At 47.4% G+C, this 25,898-nt stretch overlaps 1 protein-coding gene across 1 annotated transcript in view; it reads right to left on the reverse strand.

Moving 5' to 3' along the window:
* EPHB1 (EPH receptor B1) overlaps positions 1 to 25,898 on the reverse strand; it is a 465,091-nt gene that overhangs the window by 111,813 nt on the left and 327,380 nt on the right. Inside the window, exon 5 of the mRNA XM_027545449.1 lies at positions 17,189 to 17,524. Coding sequence (XP_027401250.1) covers positions 17,189 to 17,524 — 336 coding nt within the window. The remainder of the gene's footprint in view (positions 1 to 17,188; positions 17,525 to 25,898) is intronic.

Genomic DNA, 25,898 nt, shown 5'->3' on the forward strand with positions numbered 1-25,898 from the left:
CCATCAGGCACTGAGGAAAATCTGTGTGAGGGTCCAAACAGAATCAGAACCAGGAGTGTCTGAATGCCTGTCTAGAGCCAATAATAAAAGGCCCTTTAACTGTGTCAGAAGCAGAAAGAGACTTGAACATCATTGGTCCAGGGGCTCAGGGATGGAGAAAATGCAAAGGCAGGTGGGCTGAGCCCTTTGTCTCTGTTGTTGTGAAGGAAGACCTTGGGGAGCCCTTCCTCCCAAACTGCTTTTGAAGCAGACAGATCTAAGCTGGTATATCACATTCAGCAGCGAGAGTGCACAGAATGTTCCTGCCTGAACTGACAAATGAGGTGTGGATAAATTGCAGGGATGGGATGGTCCCAGTTGGAAGTTATGAAAGAACTTGCAGGTGACCTGGGGCAAGTGTCAGCCCAAACTCGTCATAGGTCACTGCCAGAGGCATCGTGGATGGGCCCAGGCAGACCACCTACCAGCCCTCCATTTGTAAAGAAGGTCGCCAACGGAGATTGGAGGGCCTGCACCCCTCTGAGACTCTGGCTGGGTCTTGGGAGGGTGGCGTGATTCTGTCTGGAATTTAATAACCCCAAATCTGGACCATGGAGTCTTACTGTGGAGCCTGATTTCCTATCTTGGGTTCTCCTGGACCAAACATTTTATGTTTAAAATATTCTTTGCTTGACCTTTTAATCAAGTTAGAGACTCCAGTCATGTTCAAAGTTTTCTCAGAGAAAATAAGGCAAGTTTTCTCCCAATGATTAAGCATCTCAGATTCCAAATGTGAGAATAGATTGATAATTTTTTTCCCCTAGGACAATTACTAAGTTCTAAAGCATTATCTTTCCTTATTAAAAATTACTTCCTAATGTCTTCATTGACTTTTATGTCCAAAGAATTCTTTCAACAGTTATCACCATAATCCATTTGGGTATATAATAAATGATGTTAAAATATTTTATTTAAGATAACCAAAGTATTTATCAGTAGTTTTGAAGAAAAATAATAGCAAAACACACATGCATTTAAAATTAAGCTGATCTATTATATCAACCCTGAATGTTCATTGGAAGGACTGATGCTGAAACTGAAGCTCTATTACTTTGGCCACCAGATGCAAAGAGCCACCTCATTGGAAAGGACCCTGTTGCTGGGAAAGATAGAGGGCAGGAGGAGAAGGGTGACAGAGGATGAGATGGTTGGATGGCATCATCAACTCAATGGGCATGGGTTTGAGCAAACTCTAGGACAGTGAAGGACAGGGAAGACTGGCATGCTGCTGTCCATGGGGTCGCAGAGTCAGACATGACTTAGCAACTGAACAACAATAATAATTGGAGTGAGATATTTGAAGAGGTTATGAAAATATGGAACTTGAATTTTCAGAGTTCAGCAAATCTCATCTAAAGGGGAAAACAGTGTTTCTCCTGCAGGTAGAAAATGCCAGGGGAAGCCTTGCTGTGAGGCCCAAGAGGGTCACTGCTGAGTCCCCTCTGCTTGGCCTCAGGTAACAAGCTTAGCAAATGTCCTGGAAGACACATGGCCTTCAGTTAGGGGTTATCCTATCTGAACTCCTCAAAGAGGCCCATGGATAGGAGAGTCCATTGCCTCTGTCACAATAACTCATGCTGGACTGGCTGGTGAGCTTTCCTCAGTCCTTCCATGAAGAAATGTTTGCAAGGTGGGTGGCGATCCTCAGAGTGACCCCTCAGAGTGATACAGCTGCCCCAGCCTGAACAGTGTCCATCTGAGGTTTATCACCACTTCTACCATCCTGGGCATTGTTGTTTCTAGGACAAATATCCATCATTTGATGAACATTTGGGTTGTTTCCACATTTTGACTATTGTGAATAATGTTGCTAAGAACAGTCATTGTAAATTTCTGTGTGGACCTATATTTGCATTTCTCTTGAATACACACCAAGGAGTGGAACTGCTGGATCACATGGTAATGCTAACCCCTCACTCTTTCTAGAGTAGCATTTCCCAGCTAAATCATCCCTAGACTAATCACCTGCAATATACACCATAGACCCCAGCTGTGAGGAAGACAAGGAGGGTGGTGAGGAATGGTAAGGAGCCAAAGTCCCAGCCCAGAGCACTAGGAGTTAGCAAAAATGCAGACGGGCCATGCTTGGGGCCCTAGAGATGCTACACAGAGAGGGGGGCTCCTATTCTGGCTTTGCCATCTGCTTACTGTGTGGTCATGGGTTAAGGTTACTTAACTTCTTTGGACCTTAAATTCTTCAACTATAAAATAGGAATATTAACCCTGATGTTATGAGGTTTTCAAATGTTCCAAGGATGTGCCCTGTGTGGTCCATTGCTTCTTCCAACTTGATCCAGTCTGCCAACACAGGGGACTTGGCAACCAGCCCAAAGTCTCCTTCTGGGTCCACCACTGTTCACAGATGCAAATCAATCCCTGGGCATAGGTCCTCAAGGTAAATGTGAAAAGCACAACTCCGTGACAGGCCTTGGGTATTTGTATGATAAATATCTTTAAGGGGATAAATAAACATGTCAACCCAGTCAGAGTGGAGCGATGAATAAGAATGGGCTTAGAGAACAGAAAGGCTAACAGCAGGGTTCCCCAGAGGTTGGTGTGACAAATGCTCCAGAAGAAAGATGGTTTCCTGTAACATCTCAGGATGACCTGCAGTTTTGCTGGGAAGTAATCTAGGAAATAAACGATGGGGTGCCTTGTCCTTGAGGACAAGGAGAGCTTGTGACTGTGGGGAGGGGATGAGGCAGGACCCAACCATCCGGTGGTGTGAGTCAGGCCCAGGAGTCATGGACGGTCCCTTGGCTCTGTGCCCACATTTCTTCTGGTCTGGTCGCCCACATTGACTGACACGTTAACATCCTGTCCCTGATCCTTGTCTCCCTCTGGGCCTCTTCATATTATAGTACAGGCAGATTAACCATCCCAAAGCTCATTTTACCTACTTCCTCTGATGCTCCAAAACATTCATCAGATCCCCATTGGAAAGAGATCTCTAACATTTCACAATGTGGCAGCCTCTGGCCAGTCCAGGCTGCATCCCACTCTTCCATCCAAGGAACCCGCCGCTCTCATCTCACTGCTCTACTCACTGATCCCAGCAGCACTCAGCTTTGGGGATCTCTGCTTGCAGAACCACCCCCTCTGCCCACCTCTCTTCATAACCCCACCAAGGCCCAGATCATGCCACTCACTGCCTTGGCTTAGCTGTGTCAGACCACGCCCACCAGAGTGTCTCTTCCTTCCTCCCAACTCAAAGTCCTTATTTTTAATAATGCTCATTGGGCTGTAATTACCACCTTAGGACACAGTGCACTGGGACCTAACTTTCCAGGTGATCAGCTCTGCTTTCCATCACTGGCGTAAATTCTTTAGGGCAGAGGTCTTGTTTTTGCCCTCCTCCCACTGTGTTAGCACGGAACAGATGCTCAGTAAAAGTTTGCCTTCACTGGAATGAACAGGGGCTCTTCTCCAAAGGCACTACAAGTAAAAGGGGTCAAAATCACAAGTTTAAAGGCCAAACTGGGACAATAACCTTTAAAGGAGAAAGATGTGGGGTGGGGAGGCAGAATTGTGATTCTGCAGCCTGTACCTGGGAAGGAATATGGAGTGGGGCTGAGTATAGAGGTCCCAGGGGAGTGGGGACAGGAGTGCTTCTAGACCACAGAGGCAGAAACTGGGGAGGCTGGGGCCATTCCCATCTCACTGGAATGTTTCAGCTGAAATGTTACCCTAACATGCATGGTTTTCTAACTTATTTTCTTTTTAAACCGTGGAATTCTTTCTCCCAAGAAAAGATTCCCTGAAGCATAAAGTGTGAAACAGAACCACGCAGTGCTGCTCTGGGCGATTCAAAAACAGGGGTCCCAGAACCTTGAGGCCAGTCCATTTTCTATGTCCTTAGCTCAGACTCTAAAGTGTTTGTGGAGGGAACCAAAACTGCTGGCAGCCTCCATCAGTCCCCTTGAGACCTCAGATTAACTTTTGTGAGTTCCTCAAAGGCATTAGCGATGAGGTTGGACCTGAGGAGTTGGGGGTGGTGGGTTATCTTTTTCTTTACATGAAACACACCCTTAGAAAAAAACCCAAATCTATAAATGTCAGCTAAAGACCCAATAGTACTGATGACAAAGAAGAATAATTTTCACGCAGAAGAATTGTGCAAGTGATGAACTGTGTGTAGAGGAATCGTGTTTCTTCTGACATCCCTATTCTAGGAGAGAATTTTGTTGAGAAGGTAATGCTTAGATAACAGGTTCCTCTTCTGTTGATGAAAACTCATTTCATTGCACAAATATGCTTGAATTTTACATTAGGAAGCCTGACTCATTAAATATTTTTGGTGCAGTAACATTTCTGGTCAAACTAGATTAAACAAATAAGCAATTAGTTTGGAGACTGGGTATGAATACAAAAGCAGAATTCATTATTTTTCTAATTGTTTTTCCCTAATGTGGACATTGGCGTCTTTGCTTTCACTCTGGGCTCTGCCTTGAGATGACCCAGACAATCCGTTCCAATCTCCCTCTGTACCTTGAGTCCCCTGGGGATAGAGGACTGCTCTGGGTGGGTGGCATCACTTCTATGCTGTTGTAGAGTATTACCTGAGTCTCATCAAGGGCTCAACCAAGTGTGAGTGGGGGAGAAAGTGATGGCTTGCAGCCTGGGTGTCTGAGTCAGCCCCACACCCACAGGGAGGCACCTCCTTCACCGGTCCCTCCACTGAGGGTTTGGTTCTAAGCCAAGGGAGCATGTGACAGAGGGGCCTGGGGCCTGGGGCCTGCTCTAGGGGTGTGGGTTTACAGCAGAGGCCTTCGTTTCTAATAATTACCTCTGAGGTAATTATCTGAAATTACCAGATAATTCTCTGGTTCTCTCCTGGAATCATCTACCTGCTAGTTCTCAAATGTCTTCCCAGATCAGCATCACCTGAGCACTGGGAAGGAACGTGGCATCTTGAGCCCCACCCCAGACCTACCGAATCAGAAACCCTGCAGGTGGAGCCCAACAACCTGTGTTTTAACAAGCCCTCCAGGGGATTCTGGTGCAAGCTCAACTTTGAAAACTGTTTATCTAGAAATCAGAATGTTACATCTTAAAAGGACATCTGGGGTTATTCAGTTTTCTGTCAGTTCTTACAATTTATGGATTATAGCACAGAGGGAGAGAGAGAAAGCTGACTTCCTTGTCCCTAGCAAGCTAGAGCAGAGTCTGAAACAGCATGGTTCCTACCCCTGAGATGGCCTCTCTCTCCCCTCCCCATATACTCAAGCTCCTAGCATCTTCAGAACCCCTGGAGGATGCACAGCATGGGGAGGGTCACATAATCCATGGTTGCAGAGATCAGGGGTTCCACAGAGGTGAACGTGCGCAGCTCCCTATGCTAGGAGGGTAAGACATCCCAGTGAGTGTGTCCTGGGGCCTCTCTGCCTGCTGGGTCACCCCTCCTGGCAATTTCTCTCTCCTGGGGCAACCAGAAGGTGTGCCGGTAAAAGGAAGCGACCCTGAATGCTGTGCCCCATGGCAGCAGGAGGCTGTGAAGGGAAGTGTGAGTGATGGGGGTCCTTGTCAGGTGATGTCCATCCTAGGCAGGGGCCCCAGGGTGGCCTGTAGGGCGGCTGGGGTAGGCCGCTCAGCTCCACCTCCCACAGGCCTGTCAGCCTTTGTCCTGTGGGACCAGAGCGATGGTAGCCCTGGTTTGCTGAATGCTTGATCACAGGAGGCACCAAAGGGGCCACAGGGGAGAGCAGATGACACCCCATGTATCCCCTTACTCCCTGATTCTCACCCACACACCTGCAGCAGGGCACCTACTGACCACCCAAAGCCTGTCATCACCACACTGACATCAGAGAGGGGAGCCATGCCTGCAGCTGCTGTGACTCTCCTCCCTGGGCTTGGAGGTCAAAGTCTTCTGGCCTCAGGGCCAAGAGGTTCCCTGCAGGCAGGATTCCATGGGCACTGCCCAGCGGTGAGCTGTCCCTATACTCCATCCCCACCATGTTCGGGGCCTCCATCCCCTTGACCTTGACTTCCTCCTTTACCACCCTGCACACCTCTGCCCCAGGCCCTCCAAAATGACTGTTCAAGAACCAGAAAACTCCCCATGGCCTCCACCAGGCTCTTTCCAGAACATTCCCTCCATGTCTTCCTTAGGGAACAGTAGCTCCCCTGCAGACCCCTCCATCCTGTGGCTTTCCCCAGCATGGTGGTTATGACTTCATGCCCAGCACACCTCAGGGTCAGGAGGTGGGCCGTGTCCTCCTTGTTCCCCATCCACCTGCACCCTCTGCACAAATGCCCTTGGGCTGAACCGCTGCTCCCCGAGTGCTGCTCCCACATCACACCCTGACTCACTGAAGCCTTGGGCTTCCCTATCGGTCATCTTCTCAGTCTGTGCCTTGCCCTCCTGTAGGTAACTCCAAGGTCCACTGAATAGCACACAGTCACTCCCCAACCCCCACAACTCATCCAAATCTGCCCCTTCCTGACATTCACTTGGACCTGGCCCAGCCTGAAGTTGCTCCAATTTCAAAGCCACACATCAAGTACACTTTTAGAATGCAAGCATCCTGCCCACCTGGGGCAACCTCTGATAACTCCCCCCGCACCCCCAGCCCCACCCCACCCCCGCACAGCCTTAACTGGTTCTGCATAGCCCTATCCTGCTTCATCCAGCTTGGGTTCCATTTTGCAATAGCGTAATTGACAATACTCCCCTAAGCAGCAGGCGTGAGTTGCCTTCATCTTTCCATAGCATACAACCGGTAAAACTCAGCCTGAGAGAGACCCACCATCCTCTTCCTATAGGGCCTGCTCAGAGCAGCCAGGTACTGCTGAGAAAGCCACACAACAGGGCAAATGGGCAGCTTTGTAAATGGAAGATCACAAACTTCAAATGGGCCTTCAAAATACTTTCTAGAAATGCTGAATTTCTCTGGTCAATTCCATCTCCCCTTCTCTGTAGTGTACTGCCTAACATTTTCATTCTCTTCAACCCCAAAGCCTCCTCTCTCATTCTCAGCAACCGAGCTTATCTCCCACCTACAGAGAAAATAGAAGACTGAATGTCCAACTGCATAAATAATACCTCTGCTTGGGCACTCAGAGTCTCAGCAAGTGACACACGCACAGAACCCAGCCCACCATCCCTGCGCGCTTCTGGGAGCCCCCTTGCGTCTCCCACATATTTGCAAATCAGCCCTCATTCTCCTGCTTTGGTTTCTTTGTTTTAAATGCAGGCTGCCTGAGGAACCCATAGAAAAGCTGCTCACTGAGCCAGACTTCCAGGGCCCTCCCTGGGGAGCCGTGGGCTTATAAGAACTCAGTTCCCCTGTGTTCCCCCAGGCGGCACCCATTCAGCCTCCCGCAGCCTGTCTCCCTGCTGAGCTGCAGCACCTCCTCGGAGCCTTGGGGCTACCTATTTGAGCCTTGAACCTCAGTGACCCTTCAAGGCCTCCTTCTTTGCCCTCCTTATCTTCTTCCCCTTTTAGGGCATCCGATGAGCCATCAGACACCAGAAGTCCCTGTCTCCACCCAGCACCCCCAATACCCAGCTCCTCCCAAGCTTCCCTTTCCACACGCAAACCCATTCCTGCAAACAAATGGCAGCACACTGGGTCAGGAGACGCCACCAAACTGTGAACATTATGTCAGGCCCAGGAGGACTTCCTGGGACACGGGACACTGCTTAGAGTTACAGGGATTACTGGAGCCGTGACACCTGGTCTTTTCCCTTACGAGCCCTGGTCTGTCAGGAGAAATACAGTCCATGTGCACAAACAACTCGTGCACATCTAAGAACGCATGCGTTGTCCTTATAACTAGAACAGCTCAGATGACAACGCATGCATGGGCTCACAGGGTCATGAATGGGTGCTTGTTCCCCTGAGCTTTTCTGGATACAGAAAGCATTTGTTCTGTCCAAAAAAAAGACAGAAAGGAAGAAACATAAGCACATATTTAAATCTCCAGGGCTCAATGCTACAGCTGATGTTGCCCTGCAGCTCAGCTCTCCGAAGAAACAGCCCCAGGCCTGGGATGCTGGCAAAAAGTGCCCCTTGCACAAGAAAAAATCTGGGGTCCAGCAATGCCTTTATTTACCCAGAATACTTAATGTGTCTTTTTTCCCCATCTTTCATATCCGCTCAGAGAAGATGTTAATTTTCTGAAATTAAACACTTAGCTTGATTACTGTTTTGTTAATTGCTGCATTCAAAAACCCCTGGTGCTTCTGCCTGTTTAACATGGATAGTGCTGTGAAAATGATAGGCGCGGAGCTGGCGTGCAGGTGGACAGACAGCAGCCCTGGAACGCCACCCTGACATCCCCGCTGGTGCCTGCTGGAGCAGCTGGGGCCCTGACTGTCAGGGAGGGGGCAGTCCAACCGCCCAGCGTGGCTGAGTGTCTCCCACACAGGGCTGTGTTTTGGAAGAACATTGCACCCAGGAAGTCCAGGTCTCAGCAACATTGGGGAGAATGTGGGGTCTCAACTCTAAACACAGTGCCTGCCCAGAGATGCCGGAGGAAGGAAAGACCACAGAGAGCACGCAAGCTACACCATTTGTTGATGTCTGAGATGAATTTAAGAATGACTGAGGCATCCATTCATACATTCATTTGATAATTTATTAATTCATTCAATGAACATTTCTCAAATGCTATTATTTCAGGCACCTAGCTAGGCACGGGGGGGAATCATAGCCACACAGATGGATATAAGACCCAACTCTCCTGGAGATGACAGTCTGTTCATGGAACTGACATTTGCCAGAGGAGCAAGGAGCAGGCTCATTTGCCTGGGCCACCCCCTTTGCCTGGGCTACAAAGCAGACAGAAATTATCTTCTGATCCAGCTGGAGGCTCCCTCTGTAAAGAGGGTGAAAACAATTTCATTTGGACTTTGAATAGGGCAGGAACTTACTACAGTTCTACTGCCAGCAATCTCCTTTTCACCTAACAAACTCTGTACCTAGAGAGCTTGGCCCAAGAGCTAGTAAAATGAGCAAACAGGTCCCCAGGGCCCAGTCATCCTCAGAGCAACGCAGCTGTTCTCAAGCTGTTAGCAGCATCCCTAGGCATTGCTCAGGACTGGAACAGGGAGCATACCTATGGGCCACACCGAGTGGCCCAGCACGTGAAATCTGTCCACAAGAAGTTCCAACTGGTCAGATAATGAATAATATAATATCCCACCCAGTATTGTCTCTGTGTGGGCTTCCCAGATGGTGCTAGTGGTAAAGAATCTACCTACCGATGCTGGAGATGCAAGACATCCGGGTTTGATTCCTGGGTCAGGAAGAGCCCCTGAAGAAGGAAATGGCACCCCACCCCAGTATTCTTGCCTGGAAAATACCATGCACAGAGGAGCCTGGGGGGATACAGTCCCTGGGGCTGCAGAGTCGGACACGATTGAGCAACTGGCAACAACCTCCTCAGATTGAAAGCTCTCGAGCAGCAGCCTGTGATCACATCCTAACTTTCGCCAAGTGTGAGTTGGTACTTCAGCAGGCTGTGGAACCCAGAGCCCAGCTGAGATCTCCCTTGGTGCCCTTCTGGGCCTCTGAGACCAGTTTCAATGAATGCTGGGGACCAGAACATGAGCTCCCCAAGACACAGACTCTTGTCTGTGCTGTTTGTTCCTGTGTTCTTTGTGCCTGGAACCATGTATGACACACAGAAGACCTCAATAAATATTTGTCGAGTCAGTGAATGAAAGCCCCTAGAAGCAGAAGACAAGCAATCGGCAAGTGGAAGGCAATTGCAAAGACTGTGGTGAGTACATTTCCAAAGTTAACATGCTTAAGCAAACAAACGAATCCCCCTCTGAATGTGGTTGAATCTCACTATGTTCCTTTGAGACCATTGGGGCTCCTGGTAATACCCTACGATCAGTCCCTTACATTTTCCCTCTAGGATCTATAGGGGAGGAAGACACCTGGTTCCCTGCTGACCTGGAAGAATCACTTGCCCACCTGTGGATCACCAGGACATATTACGATCACTACACATCAACCAAACATATGTCATATGCAGGGACTAAAGAAGCGTGGAAAATATTTATCAAGACTTTATGCCTAGTGCTGTGTGGTCCTTCTCTCATGAAGCTGGGGTAGGGTGGGAAGTCTGATTCTCTGCAGAGGTCACCATCTAGTGCAGAACCTAAGGCTGCCAGTAGTGGAAGCCCATGACTTTGGTCAAGGGCAATGCTACATGCTGACCTGCTCAGCTCAAAAGACAAGAAACTCTATTTGCTAATGGCAGGACCTCTCTGAGGCTGCTTGGAAGTTTCTTCTCAATACCAGGGCTTCAGAAACAATAAAAACAACCTTTTTATGATAAGAAAGCAATGAAATGAACTATGAAATTGAATTGAAAACAGTGAAATTTTCATTGACTTTAGGTTTTTAAAAAACTTTTCCTTATTAACCTCAATGAAAGTTCTCCTTAAAGTCATTCCCATCTTTTTGAAGTTTCAACTCAATCTTCTCTCCGCTCTGGAGCAAATTTCACCTGCTAATTTCCAATGAGACCAGCCCTTAAAAACAGACTAGCTTCACCATATGGATTGTAACACTCTAAATTTTCACAGGCAGCAGTGTAATATTGTTTTAATATTTAATTTTGAGATTTACATAATATCTTTCCTCCAAAGAGCTCAATATATTGCAATATCATAAAATTCCTTTTCATATTCAAAGATTATTCTTTATGCATGCAAATACTATATTTAACCAAGGAATAATGCAAATTAGGTGATATGTTCAGAGGAATTGGTGGGCTGGGTAATTCACGTATGGGAAAAGTAGCATCTCTGAGTGTCTTTAATTGTTTGGGAACTTCAAAAATGCCTTAAAATGGACAAACTAGAGGCTTGTGGCGATTGACAGAGTGGTATAGGATTTTTTAAATAAAATTAAGTAACAGCTTGTGTCTGTGTTGCAGGCTCAGGCGATACGTTAGTATTTTACATGCAGTCAGCACAGCAGGCCATATATGAACTGTGTGTAAAATAAATGTCAGATAGAAATGCTGCTGATGCGTGCTGCTGCTACTGCTGCTAAGTCGCTTCAGTTGTGCCCGACTCTGTGCGACCCCAGAGACGGCAGCCCACCAGGCTTCCCCGTCCCCGGAATTCTCCAGGCAAGAACACTGGAGTGGGCCGCCACCTCCTTCTCCAATGCATGAAAGTGAAAAGTGAAAGTGAAGTCGCCCAGTCGCGTCCGACTCCAGCGACCCCATGGACTGCAGCCCACCAGGCTCCCCCGTCCATGGGATCCTCCAGGGCTGATGCGTAGTACAAGGGGAAAGTGCTGCTTCTCCAAACACAGTGAGGAGAGACAGTCGGGCTCCTCGGAGCCACAGAAGGAGCCTGTTCTGGGCACACACATCCCATTCTATCCTCACCCTCTCCATTAACCCCCGGGGACACAGATTTCCCTGCTCTCCTTTCTGGTACCTACTCCTTTCGTGAAGAATGGCCACACTGACATCTGTCATTTATCTTATCTAGATGACATCAGTCCCAAACAAAGGGACTCAGGGCTTTGGAAAGAGAAAAACTGGGGGGAAAAGGCCCAGCAAATTGCTGTCTGGCTCAGGGTACATTATCAGAAATGATGCTCATCTCCCAGTCCATCACACGGTTTGCAAAGTGAGTTTCTATCCCCTGTGTCATTTGCTCATCACACAGCACTAGGAAGCAGGTGTCATTACTCCCATCTTACTGGGGAGAAAGAAGGGACTGTAGCAATTCAATGGATTTGCGTGAGTCACGTGAGGAGCAGAGAGAGGGACCAAGCCCAGGACTCCCCGCCCACTGCACAGCCACCACCATGAGCCCAGGAATCAGGGAAGGTGACTGCCCCATGGTGGGATGAGATGGTACATCATAGCACACTCACCATTTAGGCCTGGGTAGATCAGATTGACTCCTTGAGTCTATGGGCAAGTCACAGCCAAAAAGTCAAATCCAGAATTGGATTTGATTGCCTCTCATGTGTTCTAGGATTTTCTAGTTATTTGTCAACATTTTTAATATGGATTTTCAGTTTCTAGAATCTGGCAGCACTGGGTATGGCACCACTTGCTGGAGCTGAGTAGGGGCTGCTCCTTTCTCTCCGTCAGTTCCCTGTGGTCTCTACTCCTCCTCTCTGTCTGGCCCTGGGTGGCTCCTCTCCATTACCTTCCTGGCCTCGTGGGTCTTTGAGTGTGCTCTCTCTGGCTTAGATGCTCCCAAATTTACTGACTTTATTTTACCACACTACAAGTTGATTTTATGGATGTGCTGGTCTGGTTTGTGTCATTTTTCCCAACATTTCCTCCAAGGTCCTCGTCCCCAGTTCTGACACTCTGAGTCTAGTTGGCAGAAAAGATAAGTAAAGTTTGTCATTCACTTTAATTCTGTCTGACAGCTGGATGATCCAGCCATCACTCTGAACCTGGGGCCAGGTGCCAGAGAGTGACTGCAAGAGTTAGTGGTGATAACAACCTCTCTGCAGATCGCTGGGCCACTGCAAGAGAGAGAGCTCCACCTGATCTGGTCTATTTTAAACTCAAGGCAGCTGTATTCAGTGCAAGGCTGCATCCCTAAAGACCTCACGTAAATCTAAGCTTGCATAATTCATGGCCAACCCTGACCAAAGATGATGGACATTTTTTTGACAGCTAAAGTGGCCCAGCTATGTGGCAATAGCTTAGAGGGAGCTTACAACTTACATGGCTCACCATAATGCGATTTTTGATTTGTCCAAGGATAAAATGGCTACAAACCTAAGTATGAAACCCAGAAACATCATTTGCTGGCTGTGAGAGGCTGAGCAAATTTCAAAAGCTCTCTGAACCCAGTTTCTTCATCTGACCCACCTCATTTTTATAAAGAACTTGATAGGGACTTGGCACATTGGAGTTGCTCAAAAATGGTAGTTCTCTGCCACTCTTTATGAGCTGGCTGAGGATCTTACCCTGATCCTTTCCAAGTTATTCAAGATCCTCGAGTAGTCTGACTGTATACCTGACTGGGGTCATCACAGGAGGAGATGGAGGCTCTCTGGATCTCAGGATTCAATAGACCCTTTAGTGTCCCCAGCCATTCTTGTTTCTGATGGAAGAACTATTAATATATCCAATGTGTACCCAGTGGACCAAAATATAACTATAAAATCTCCTTAGATCACAACCTTAGGATCAAGAGAAGTGTATTGGTGACTTTCTCAGATAGAATGATGCCAACCATAACCGTTTTTGTCAGATACAAAAAAATCAACTAACATGAGCTGTCTGCCTCCATTGGGTAGGGCTTATGAGAGTGATGCAATGCAGCATCAATGCAGCATACTTGGGAAGCCCCAAGGAAGAACAGCGTGACAAACCCTGACTCTGTTGGAGAGTAAGAATGGCTCACCCAGCCACCTGTGGTCCATAGCTCCTAAACAAAGGAGGAACCACCCCACAGGAGTGCACCGTACCCAAAAACAGACAATGATGTTCAGAATACTTGCAGCCAACTCGTCCAAACTCTTCCCTCATGTGACCCAAACATCCATTGTCAGGATCCAACTCACCTTGGGAACAATTTGCACCCCTTAACAGTTGCACACCTAGCTCACCTCTCCATCCAGAGGCAGTGGAAGCCTTTAATGGTTCACTGTCACAGAAAAAATTGTGGAAGGTTGCTCACTGAGGTCCCCTCCCCTCAGCAGGATGGCATTGTCTGGCTCTGGATAACCCCTCTGTGTGTGTAAGCTGTGACATGGGGAGCCCAGAGGCACCATCCACCTTTCAGGGCAGGAAACGGAAGGCAGAGGCAGAATGGATGGCCTACGGACCCTTCTTCTAATCCTAGACTCCTCAAGCCATTTGAAGTCTCTGTCTCCTTATTGGAAAAATTGGGAACAATAACACACAAGCCACAGAGTAATTATGAAGATCAAATGAGTCCATGTATTCCAAAACTATCTACTCAAAAGAGACACAAACATGAATAATAACTATTCCTCACCTACTCCTTAATCAGGACCCACTTAGGGGTCCTCCGTCATTTCAGTTCGGGCTGTTCCAGGAAGGGAACAGATGGTCAACGAACACTTAGCAGTTGACTTAGTGATTGACTCCAGGACTACTCCTGGTCAGATTCTTCACCTGCCAATCTATCTGAAAGTGCAAGTGTTAGTCGCTCAGTTGTGTCTGACTCTTTGCAACCCCATGGACTGTAGCCCACGAGGCTCTTCTGTTCATGGAATTCTCCAGGCAAGAACACTAGCATGGGTAGCCCTTCTCCCAACCTTCTTCCCAACCCAGGGATCAAACCCAGCTTTCCTGTAGATTCTTTACCATCTGAGCCATCACTCATGACCCAAATAGTAGGAGAGATGTGGCCACAGGTACTGACAAGGGGTCACAACACACCCAGAGATGAGGATAGGGAGGATGAACCGGATCTTGCCAGACTGGAAGAGCTCTGGGGTGCCTTGGAAAGGGGACAGAAATGTCATGACTTCTTGGTGATACAGCGGTTCATCTACCTCATCCCTTAACAGATCTGAGTGAGTCACTAGGAATCTTTTGATGGTATTAGTCTCTCTTTCATGTTTTATAAAATCTGGAGCTCCCATTCATGTTCTTAAAGTCCTCTTGCAGAGAGGTACAGGCTCAAGTGTTTATTTTTAAAATTCTTGTCTTTTTAGACAAATTATCTTTTGGTTGAAAATAATTTGCATTCATGTGTGGATTTACCAAAGCAGCATATTGTTTCTTATCCTATGGATAAGAAATTACTGGTTAACCTGATCTTTATTTTATAATAACCATATGCCATGAAGAAGCAGTTGCAGCTTTACCTCATCGATCATAAACTTTCTGACACCCTAATTCCAGGATTCCCAAAGAGAAGTCATTGATTGGATGGTGACAGTGGGACTATGACTACAAAGTCAGGAAAAATTAAGAATAAAGGGCCCATCAGAGGGGGAACAAAGGACATGAGAAATGCTTCTGGAAGGGCCAATGGGTGAGGATAAAGATAAATATTTTGAACACTGGTAATGCAGGGTCCCTTGTAGGAGCCCTGGTCTCTCGGCCCCACAAGCCTGGGAAGGTGCAGATGGCAAGACAAGCAGATGGGCAGGTTCGGGAATAGCAGGGTAAGGGAAGGGAGGGGCAGAAATCAAAGCAAACCAATATAAGTGGCAGGTTTGTTCACACATGCTTAGAGAGAGAAAAGACAGCCAAGCCCAGCGTAACATGACAGCCTGGCAGGATTATTATTCCCAGAAGCTGGGACACTAAAATATTTCAGCCAGTTTTCTGCCTTAAACTCTCCAAGGGAAATACTGCTAACAAAGGCTGCCCATGTTACGTGCTCATCATGATGCAGAAATTACCATTTCCTTCTCTTTGGCTAAGACAGGCTGTCACAACCTTTGTCTCCATGGCACTGGGGCTGTGGTCACCAGCTGGAGGCTTCCACACTTCCACTCTTATTTTCTCACTACACACGTATGCATGTAAACACGTGACCACACGCATACATACAAACACGCACACACGAACACACACATGCTCTCAGCAACAACGCAGCCATCTGGACAGCCATGCTCTCTGATGACACCTTTTTTTCTTCTCCATTCTGACAGCTTAAACCCAAGAATCATCTGCCATCAAAGATGCCTGGTATTAAAAGAGGCAGAACAAGTCTCAGGACTGGGGGGAGGGGGTGATGAGGAGTAGGAAAGGATGGAGAAGGATAGAAGAGGTCAAGAACTGGGAGCTATGTGGAAGGACAGAGAGCCCAGCTCCTGCTATTCCACTAACAAGCTACCCTTTTACAATTTGCTGATTGAGAAAAATCCATAATTCCAAGTAAGATCATGGTCCACTGCTTGATTCTCATCATTGTCTATAAGAGATGATCTTAACGTCCCCTTTGCAGCCTTGAACCTTCCCCCCAGGGGGGACATTGCTCATTTCTCTCTATTTCCTTTGGTCTTTACTGCATGAGTACAGCATATGATGCTTGGGATACACCACCTTGCAGCTCTGCACTTTGTGTCTACGCCCTGGAAATTTTTCAGTTAATGAGTTTCATGGGAGGAACAATGGTGCCCAAGTGTCATTGTATCCCTCACAGTGTCTAATCCACAGCTTGGCACACAGTAGATGCTGAATAACTGCCTCAATAAAGAGGGAATAAATAAATAAATGAGTGAGAAGGCAATGGCACACCACTCCAGTACTCTTGCCTGGAAAATCCCATGGACGGAGGAGCCTGGTAGGCTGCAGTCCATGGGGTCGCTAGGAATAGGACACGACTGAGTGACTCCACTTTCACTTTTCACTTTCATGCATTGGAGAAGGAAGTGGCAACCCACTCCAGCGTTCTTGCCTGGAGAATCCCAGGGACGGGGGAGCCTGGTGGGCTGCCGTCTATGGGGTCTCACAGAGTCGGACACGACTGAAGTGACTTAGCAGTAGCAGAGTGAGTACATGAATGGACTGATTAAATGGATTTTAAAAAATGGATTGTTGCAAGAGGTGTGAAATGTAATAAAAAGAAAAGGTCAGAAGAGCAAAAGACTTGGAAATAGAGAAGAGAAGAAAATGTGTTCTGAGCTATGCAGTACAGGGATGTACTGGCCATCAGGATCGATCTATTATAAACTGTCTGAAGTCTCTATAACAGTGTAGCATTCATCTGAGCACGCTGTAAAGGAGAGTGCACTCTTGAATTACATGGGTTTAATTGAAAAATAATCTATGAAGGCAATACTGACAAGATTTCCGGGAAGTTGCTTTCACTGGGTTTTCTAAGAAAGCAACACTGGTGTTCTCAAGATCGTACAGTGCTTCTGCCCATTCACCCACCTACCCATCCATCCATCTGTCCATCCATCCTTCCAAGGATGGTCCTTGAGCCCTAGCTGAATGTGCAGAGCGCTGGGTCCATGCTAGCCTGAGTATACATCTTTGCTTTTGTACCAGGCACAGGAAAAGCCCTCAGAATCCAGCTCGCTCTCACAGGTGAAACCCTACCTCTCCATGGTCTCAAATGCCCATCACCTGATACCTTCACTCCTGGGAGGAGGCCTGGGTGCAGACTAACGGGTTGGATGTGGCTGCAGCTTTGCTCCTGCACGAAAGTGGCCCAAGTGTCAGCCCCACAGACAGACAAAAGGGGCATAGACGCCTCCAGACTTACCAGCTTGGTTTGTGGTGATGTTGACAGAGACGTGCTGTGGGGGAAAGGGACTCTTGCTGGAGACCCCATTGACAGCCTGGATGTCAAAGGTATACGGGGTATGGGCCCACAGGCTGCTGATGGAGACGCGGCACTCAGTCAGGCCCAGCTGCCTGGGCACGAACTCCACGTTGTCGTCACAGCGGGAGCAGCTCCGGCGGTCTGCCCGGCACTTCTTACAGATGATGTTGTAGGTCACGTCATCCCGCCCACCCGTCTCCCGAGGAGGGTGCCACTCCAGAATGATGGATGTCTCATTGACGATGGAGATGACATTGCGGGGACCTGATGGGACACCTGCAGGGAGACAAAGAAAGGCCCAGTGAGGCTGGGTGGAAGCTTGGCCAGCTTCTCTCCATCCCTCTTTGGTGTGATCCCACCCTCCTCACATACACATATCTCCTCTCTTCCCTCAACTCCAAACAACCATGTCCCAATCCTTTCTGAGAAAAACTGACAGATGGAGATGACAACCTGTTGCCAGCTCCCCTTTTAGTCATCCCAGTGAGGCTTTTCTTCTCTGAATCATGTCTGCCAAGGGAGAGGAGGATGGAGGTCTTGGATACAAGCCCTTTTGTTCTCAGGACTCAGCTGCATCCTCCAGGCAGCTTTAGCATCAGTGACATGTATGTATATTGGACTCTTATTGGATTCCATGTCTCTTCTTAACTTGTGGAGAACTCAAGTGTTGGAGGACAGGACTCAACATATTCAGGCATCTTGCATACAGTCTCACACAACCTGGGATCTATGTGGTATGTGCATGGCAGTGGGAGTGTTTCTCTGCAGGATGGGCTTCCAGAACACCTGGAGAAATGAATATTCACATTGTACAAGCTGTGGTTCAAGAAGCCATGTTGGGTAGGAGATTCACACAGCCACTATTTCTTACCCCATAATACAAGAAGAGCATAGCGGTTTGTCCCAGACACTCTGCTAGCTACCAGAGCTGGTCTTAAGCTGATATGGCACTCCAAACATTGGTGGTCAGATCTTTTCATGGAAAACAAGAGATCTGAACAGACCGTCTCTCCTACAAACCAGTCAGGCTCACTGGGACTCAAGGAGGGCAGCCTCTTTCCTCCGGACAGTTCCATCCATGGCTGCTGTTCACACACCTGCAAAGGCTGAGATGCCTTGTTGCAAAACTCTAGAAAGCTTGGTCCCTAGTAGGAGAGCAGAATGCTGCTAAATTCATGGCTGCAGTCCTGAGCATTTTGAGATCCAGTTGGAGAATCTCCTGCCCAAGAACAGAATGGACCATAGCCTCTGGTTCCCAGGATGGGTTCTGCTTACCCTCAGTATCCATCTGATGGAAACAGACTCTGCCTGGAAGCCCCTTTTCTGAATGGCAGGCCTGTGGGAGCCACTGCTCTGGATAGTAATGCATTCAGAATTCACGCACGTGACTGTCGCCAGCTGAACGGAGACATGTGTAAAGAGGTTCATGCTGGAGACAAGAATCAAATGCCAACACACAGAATGAGGGAATAACAACAAGGTCGGGGGGCACCAGGGAAGGATTCTGTGTTGAATCAGTCAACAGCAAGCAGAGAGAGCAGAAAGCAAATATTAAATCGGATTCTATTAAAACATGAAAGAAAATCAGTACTGTACTATATAAAGCCCATTAGACCTGAGCTAAAGCATAGTTTTCATGCATGCTTGTGACAGGGCAGGATTCATGAAGCATTTTTACTGAGGTCTTGCAAATAGCATTCAAGAATTCCCCACCCATCTGACCAGGGATAAACATCCATCTCTTTTGAAATCAGTGCACAGCTAGCATTGGGCAGGCATTGGGGATCGCCCTAGGTGGACTTCTATTGGTCATGGCCAGCCTTGTCTCACACCACATTCATCATTAACGCCCATATTGGCCAGTGCCTGTCTTAGACATATCTGTTTGCTCGGACGGATGAGACTCAGACCACAAGCTCCCTGTGGTGAATGCCATCGCTGTCTGACTCATTGTCACAGCAGATAGCCTAGCCTCAGCCACAGGCCACTGTTTCTCATAGTCAGAAAAATTACATTTACCAAGCACTTGTTCCATGCCAGGCGTGGGGTAAATCCTTTAACCATATTATCTTGCTGCATCCTGTGGCATCCTCTGGTTATCACTCAAAAAGCAGCCTTGGGCGGAGGGGCAGAGACAGTACTGTTAGGGAGAGTGACCATTCACCCCTCCCATCCTTTGGAGATGGCCCCCCACACACACCCTGATTCCAGTTACCTCCTCTTGTCCTTGAACTTCAACTTCATCCTCTCCCCTGACTCTACTTTCTCTTCCTAAATTTGCATAAGTCATAGCCACTTAAAACCCAAACATGGTCACCTGGCATATCTTTCTCTATGTTGAATGTCCCCTCTTCACTCTCCAGCCAAGCTTCCCCAAAGTGGAGTCACACATCATACAGGCTCTCCTCTCTCCGTGTTCAACCACCTGCAGTCTGGTTTCTCCCCCACTCCTCTTTCATGCCTGCCCCCCTTTTTTTTTGGACAGGGGTAGGGTGGTGTGGGGGGTTCCCTACTTGACAAATCCAGAGAATTTGGTCCTTACTTCCTAACATACTTTGTGGTCACTGGCCAGAACATGGGGACCCAACACAGAGTTCGTCAGCGGCATCTCCTTTCCTCAGATCTTTTCCTTCCTCTGTATCTCTATCACCTCACAAAAATGGGTTCCACCAATTTTCCTTCCCTAAAGCAAAGCCTCTAATCAATCCTTCAATCGCTTTCCATATCTCCCATCTATTCTCATCCACCAGGGTGTGCCTTTCAAAATGTACATGGGATCATATCATTCTCTGCTCAAATACCAGTTATTTAAAAGTTTACCCTCCTTTCCATGTCCTTCAAGCCCCCATATGGACTTGCTGCTCTTGATTTCATCTCTGGGTCATACTGTGACCAACAGGAAGTTCCTGCCATGTCCTGTGCACACTGAACTCACTTCACATCCCTAAGCCTCTGCACTGCATTCTCTCCTTTGTCCGGAATTCTTCTCCTTCTATCTACTCGAGGAACTCTTGCTCACCCTTCCAGATCCAGCACATTTCACTAGGAGACTTCCCTGATGCTCACAGTCACACACCTCCCCTCTGGGCTTCTATAAGCTCATTTCTGGCTGTGTAACTCAGAATCGTATGGAGGTGAGAGTTGGACCATGAAGAAGGCTGAATGCCGAAGAATTGATGCTTTTGAACTGTGGTGCTGGAGAAGACTCTTGAGAGTCCCTTGGACAGCAAGGAAATCAAACCAGTGAATCCTAATGGAAATCAAACCTGAATACTCACTGGAAGAACTGATGCTGAAACTGAAGCTCCAATACTTTGGCCACCTGATGTGAACAGCCAGTTCACCCTAAAAGACCCTGATTCTGGGAAAGATTGAAGGCAAAAGGAGAAGAGGGAGGCAGAGGATGAGATGGTTGGATGGCATCACCAATTCAATGGACGTGAACTTGGACAAATTCCAGGAGATGGTGAGGTACAGGGAAGCCTGGCATGCTGCAGTCCATGGGGATGCAAAGAGTCACACACGACTTAACAACTGAACAACAACACAGAATCCACCATCACACTGCGATGGGCTCTTCCTAGGCATCCTCACCACACTATGGCCTCCTGGTGAGCAGGGCCTGGTAGCTGGTTTGTCTCCATGATTCCCATGTCCAGCACTCGGCCTGGGGGAGGCCCCATTCTACCAGTTTTCGACCTCTGCTCAGTGTGCAAGGCTGTAGGTCACACGTGTGCATCCCTCTCCAGCATGAGACAGATGCCCTGCGGTGGGGCTGAGGGAACATGCAGGAGCAGTGAGGACCCTGTTGTGCCCCTGAGTGGTAGAGTGAAGTGAAAGTCGCTTAGTAGTGTCTGACCCATTGCGACCCCATGGACTATACAGTCCTTGAATTCTCTAGGCCAGAATACTGGAGTGGGTAGGCTTTCCCTTCTCCAGGAGATCTTCCTGACTCAGGAGTTGAATCCAGGTCTTCTGCATTGCAGGCAGATTCCTTACAGACTGAGCCACCAGAGAAGCCCAAGTGGTAGAGGTTTTGGTGAAACGCAAGTGGCAGAAGAGAAACTGAACCATCCCTGATCCATCTGTGTCCCTGGAAGCTGAGAAGACCCACCCTGGTCGATACTTTTTCCATGTCTGTTCATTTGCTTCCCGTTCAAGAAGAAAAGCAGTGGGTTTCTGCGAATGATGAATTTTTCATGTTTATTTAAAATAGCCTCCATATGAAGCAAGCACGTCTCATCCATGGCTGCGCTCCAGGGCACATGCATCTGTGGGCCATGAACGGGGGTCTCTGGGAGCCATGGTTATTGAGTCCAGGGCTACACAAATCTGAATCCTTTCCTTCCAAGATCAGGAGCAGACTCTAATGGCCCTCCCTGGAGAGCAGACTCAGACAGCCAGGAGAACCTGAACACTATCTTGTGGTCTCAGAAGCCAGCATGGTGCCTGGGTTCACAGCATACCCTTATGGAGGTGGGCCAGATCTGGGCCACCAACAACTACTAGAACCCCATTCATTATTTATTTGTTTACTCACTCACTCTTTAAATAAATACTCCTGCCTATTGTGGGCACTTGGGAGATAGGATAAAGCAAAGCAGATGAGCTTCTGCTCCCATGGAGTTTACACTGGTGGGGGTGGGGGAGTGACAGAAAAGAATAGAGAAATAAAGAGATAAAGGACACAGAGATAAAGGAGATGAAGGAAATAAAGCTGCCCCTAGGCTCAGATTGCCTCCCTGCAATGCTTCATACCTGACCCTTTTCCTATGAGGAACCCTTCCAGGACAAGCAAGCCAAGCCCAGTGTCTGGGCAGCTAAAACAATGATGGTTCCCAAGTCCTGCATTGTCCTGATGACAAGGACGCATTTCTGCAAGTATGTAGCTTGGATCCTCCTGTGTCTGGACAAAGAGTCTGACCACAGCAGAGCTGGCCTCCAGATAAATCTTCCTAAAGGAAATGTCAGGGCCACTTCCTACTCATCTAGGCTGTAGCCCCTTGTTTGGGGTCCTCCCCTGTAGAGAGAATTTGTCTAGCACCAGGTCCCCAGCAACATCCTTAGGAAGGAGGCCAACTGAGACCAGCAAAAAAAAAAAAAAAAACTTTAAAAGGGGGAGTGGAGAGGGAACCAGAGAGAGAAGAAAATTTGCTTTATCCGTCCTCAGAAGCCCTCAGGAAGTGCGCTGGCAGGGCTCAGAGCCAGGGTCTCCTTGTCTAAGCTCTCTGCTCTCTCGTCCGCGTCCTCGTTTTTCTTAATTACATACAGACAGGCTTTTTGAAGCCTCTCTGATCTGTTGCCACGGTTACTACTGATGAAAGCTTCCTGCTAAAAGGGCTAGGAAAACTCAGTCCTTTTAAAGGATGGGAAAACTGCTGAGCTGTGATTCTCTGGGTGGGAGGAACACAGTGGATTCTGGACTGTGGGGATGGGTCTCCAGGGTCTTCCAGGATGGGCCTGAGAGCTTAGCTCTGCCCACATGAAGCACGGATGAAACTGGGAATTCAGAAAGTTAGGCAGAATTTATCCTTCTAGAGCCATAAGCTACCCCAAGTGTTGTCACACTGAGATGGAATCTCCTGCTTCTTAATGTGTTTTGGGCCAGATGAATTTTTTTTAAAGATTTGAGAGACAGAGTGGGTGGGAAAGAGTAGGTGAGTTTATTTGTATAAAGCTGGAAATAAGAGCACTCTTGAGTAATCAGAGATGAAATATGCTTAAGATAGGTAAGCCTCAAAAGCCAGTTTTATCAGGAATCTTAAAAAAGCCAACATCTAGTTTCAGAATTTAGATGTGAATTTCTGGCTGGTCCAAAGTACAGAACAGGCAATGTCCAGCTCACTGTGCATTGCTGTTGCCAGGGTTTGTGTCCTCATTTCCCTCACCATGGAGAGCAGGTGAAGATGACAATCACAGGAAGGTGATGTACTCCTGGGAGCCCCCTTGTGCAGGCTGGAATTGGACTCCTCTGCCTAAGGCCAGAGATGAGGTCCTCCCTTGCTTGTGAATGACCCCTTGAAGAATCTGATGAAAGCAACAAAGCTTTTCCTGATAAAAATGAACATGTATTTGAACATATATGCATGTTTTCAGAGACTCTGAGGGATCTCTGAAACCAACCAACAAACCTCTTAAATGTTTTCAGCAACAAAATTAAAAAAATATATATTCTCTTGTTGGCAAAGCTTAGGAACGTGAACTTCTAAGCATTAATTATCTCATCTGAAAAATGGTAGTTTTGAAGATTTAATGAGATAATAAGTCCAAGGGTTTAGCTGTGTGGCTGGTACACAGAAAAACTCAGTTAATGTCAGCTCCTATTAGTATTAGTATTGTCATTATTGGATGACCTGGAATCCTGACCCTCTCATCAAACTAAGGCTACTCTAGTTCAGTCACTTATTCCTTGAGCAGAGATCCTGATGCCCAGACCTGTGCAAGCAGCCATAAAGATATAGAGGTTATAGCCCATAATGTTGGGGAATCCATATGTTTATTACTGAGACAAGATCCCTTACCTATGGAGTACTGGGAATTGTGGACACATTTAGCTAAGGATCAGAGCAAGTGATCCAGACACAAAGAGTTACAGACAGATGCTTGAGGAATGGTAAGATCAATGCATGACAAATTTTTTGAGATGGTGTCTGGGCATCTTGCCCACAAGATTGGAGCTGTACTTGGGTAGAGGCATCTTGAAACCTATTTGCTCTAATCTATGCCCTCTGGACCACCTAACCCTTATAAGCACCCCCTAGGCAGAGGCCTAGTCTTGGGCATGGGGCTACGTCTCCAGCACGGTTCTACACTTTTTGTCTTTGGGGCTTAAACTCTCTGTGTGCACTTATACATCTGCTTCCTGGCCTCCCAAAAGGCAGTCTGACTTTGGCACAGTATCTGGTCTTGCTTGTTCTCCTTCTTCCTGTGGACAGGGAAATCCCTCTTTTATACTTCTAGAGTAAACTGTGTCCTCTACTCAATATTATTTTAGGAGAAAGGATTGAAATAGGGTCTATGAATGAGCCAGAAAGGACATGGGATACTCAAAGCTCTGAGATGCAGAGGTAGTGTTCCCATGGCTAAGAAGAGTCAAGATTATGGTTTGGAAAACTAACTGCATATTTTAATGTGAGTTGAGGGTTAAGAAGGGATAGAAAGGGAGATCAGAAAATAACATCATAGACAGGGGTGGCAAAAAAAAGTGTGTTGTGAGGGGCCAGGAAGACATGTGAGGAGCAGGACCAGATGGGTTATCAAAAATGATAGTACTATCAGGACATCTCTACTCATGGCCCACTGTGACATACCTACTTTAAGAAATTGTGTCTGAGTGATTAGAAGGCTTCCTAGAGAAGAATAAAGGTCTTTGAGATTTTATGGAGAAACAGGAGTCAAGGAGAAGAAGCAGACATGGAATTGGGGGCTGTGGAGATCTTAAGAGGTCTTCTATCAAAGCAAAATATGCAGGAAACTAAGTTAGGCCGTTGGTTATGCCTTTGTCCTCAGTACAGAAGATAGGGCTGAAAGCAGAATGGGCTGGAGTGTGACATAAGCCAAAAAGGGGAGTTTGCAACTGTCAGAAAGCTAGTAGAGTTACCAAGTAAACATGAGGTCAGCTTCATGTTCAACTGTGGTTTCTTCTTTGGGTAACTTGTTATTTGAAAACAATGTCAAAACAAAAAGCCCTCTGTATTCTCTCTGGCTGCCATGTGTAGCTTTGACACTCTTCAGCCTAAGTTCAGCTCTCAGTCTTTCTCTCTGCACTTTTCTTTTCCTCCTAAGGCACCAATTCCTCTTCTATCATTCCTTCACTAGGTGTAGATTTCCTGGGGAAGACTGGACAAGAATGACCACTATGCTAGAGGAAAGTGTTGTGATGCAGGGGACCATGCTGGTTCAGCACCTTGGAGAGGGGCATGAGTAGATTTGCTCTCACTCCTTTCACTGGGATTCCCTGGATGGCAGTAGGCAGTTTCTAAAGATCTCTCTCAGGTGCCAATAACACCATAATAATAGGAACCTGTGATAGCAGGGGTTAGAAGGTCTTGTCTTTGGAGGTGGGGTGGGTATATGACTATTTGAGGCCATATCAGGGGACCAAGAGGAAGCTATCAAGAATCTGAAGAAAAGCAGTGGCATCAAGTGGACAGACTGCTGAGGCACACTCCATTCAATAAAGAAACCAAGAGGGGCTTAGGATCTTTGGAAAAAGCAGACCAAGTGTTGGCTATAACTCACGAGTGACAAAGACTAGACAATTGGAACACTGTTTTGCTCAAGGTGAAGATAGTAATATCTCAAGTCCTAAAGTGGCTTTTCCTAAAAGGGAGTCAGTCGTGCTGGGGGCTTGAGGCACAGAACTGGAAAGCTGAGTCCGGTTTGTCTCTTTGCAAGCTCAGGTACACTGGTTACTCCCCTAAGAATGTAGGCTGTCTCTCCTGAGGCAAGGAGGAGAGGACATTGAAACCTGGAGCTATCGTGTTGCTTTACTTTTCCTAATTGCCCCAGGGGCAATTTTATATTGCTTTGAATGAATTTAAACTAGACCCCAGGGACATGCCTTCCTGTGAACAGACACCTGTGCCATCTGCATGGACATCTGAAGGACAAGGCTTTGATTTGGTTACATGTGTTTGTTTCATACCAC

This window comes from Bos indicus x Bos taurus, chromosome 1, assembly GCF_003369695.1.
Source record: "Bos indicus x Bos taurus breed Angus x Brahman F1 hybrid chromosome 1, Bos_hybrid_MaternalHap_v2.0, whole genome shotgun sequence".
In the NCBI taxonomy this organism is placed as follows: domain Eukaryota; kingdom Metazoa; phylum Chordata; class Mammalia; order Artiodactyla; family Bovidae; genus Bos; species Bos indicus x Bos taurus.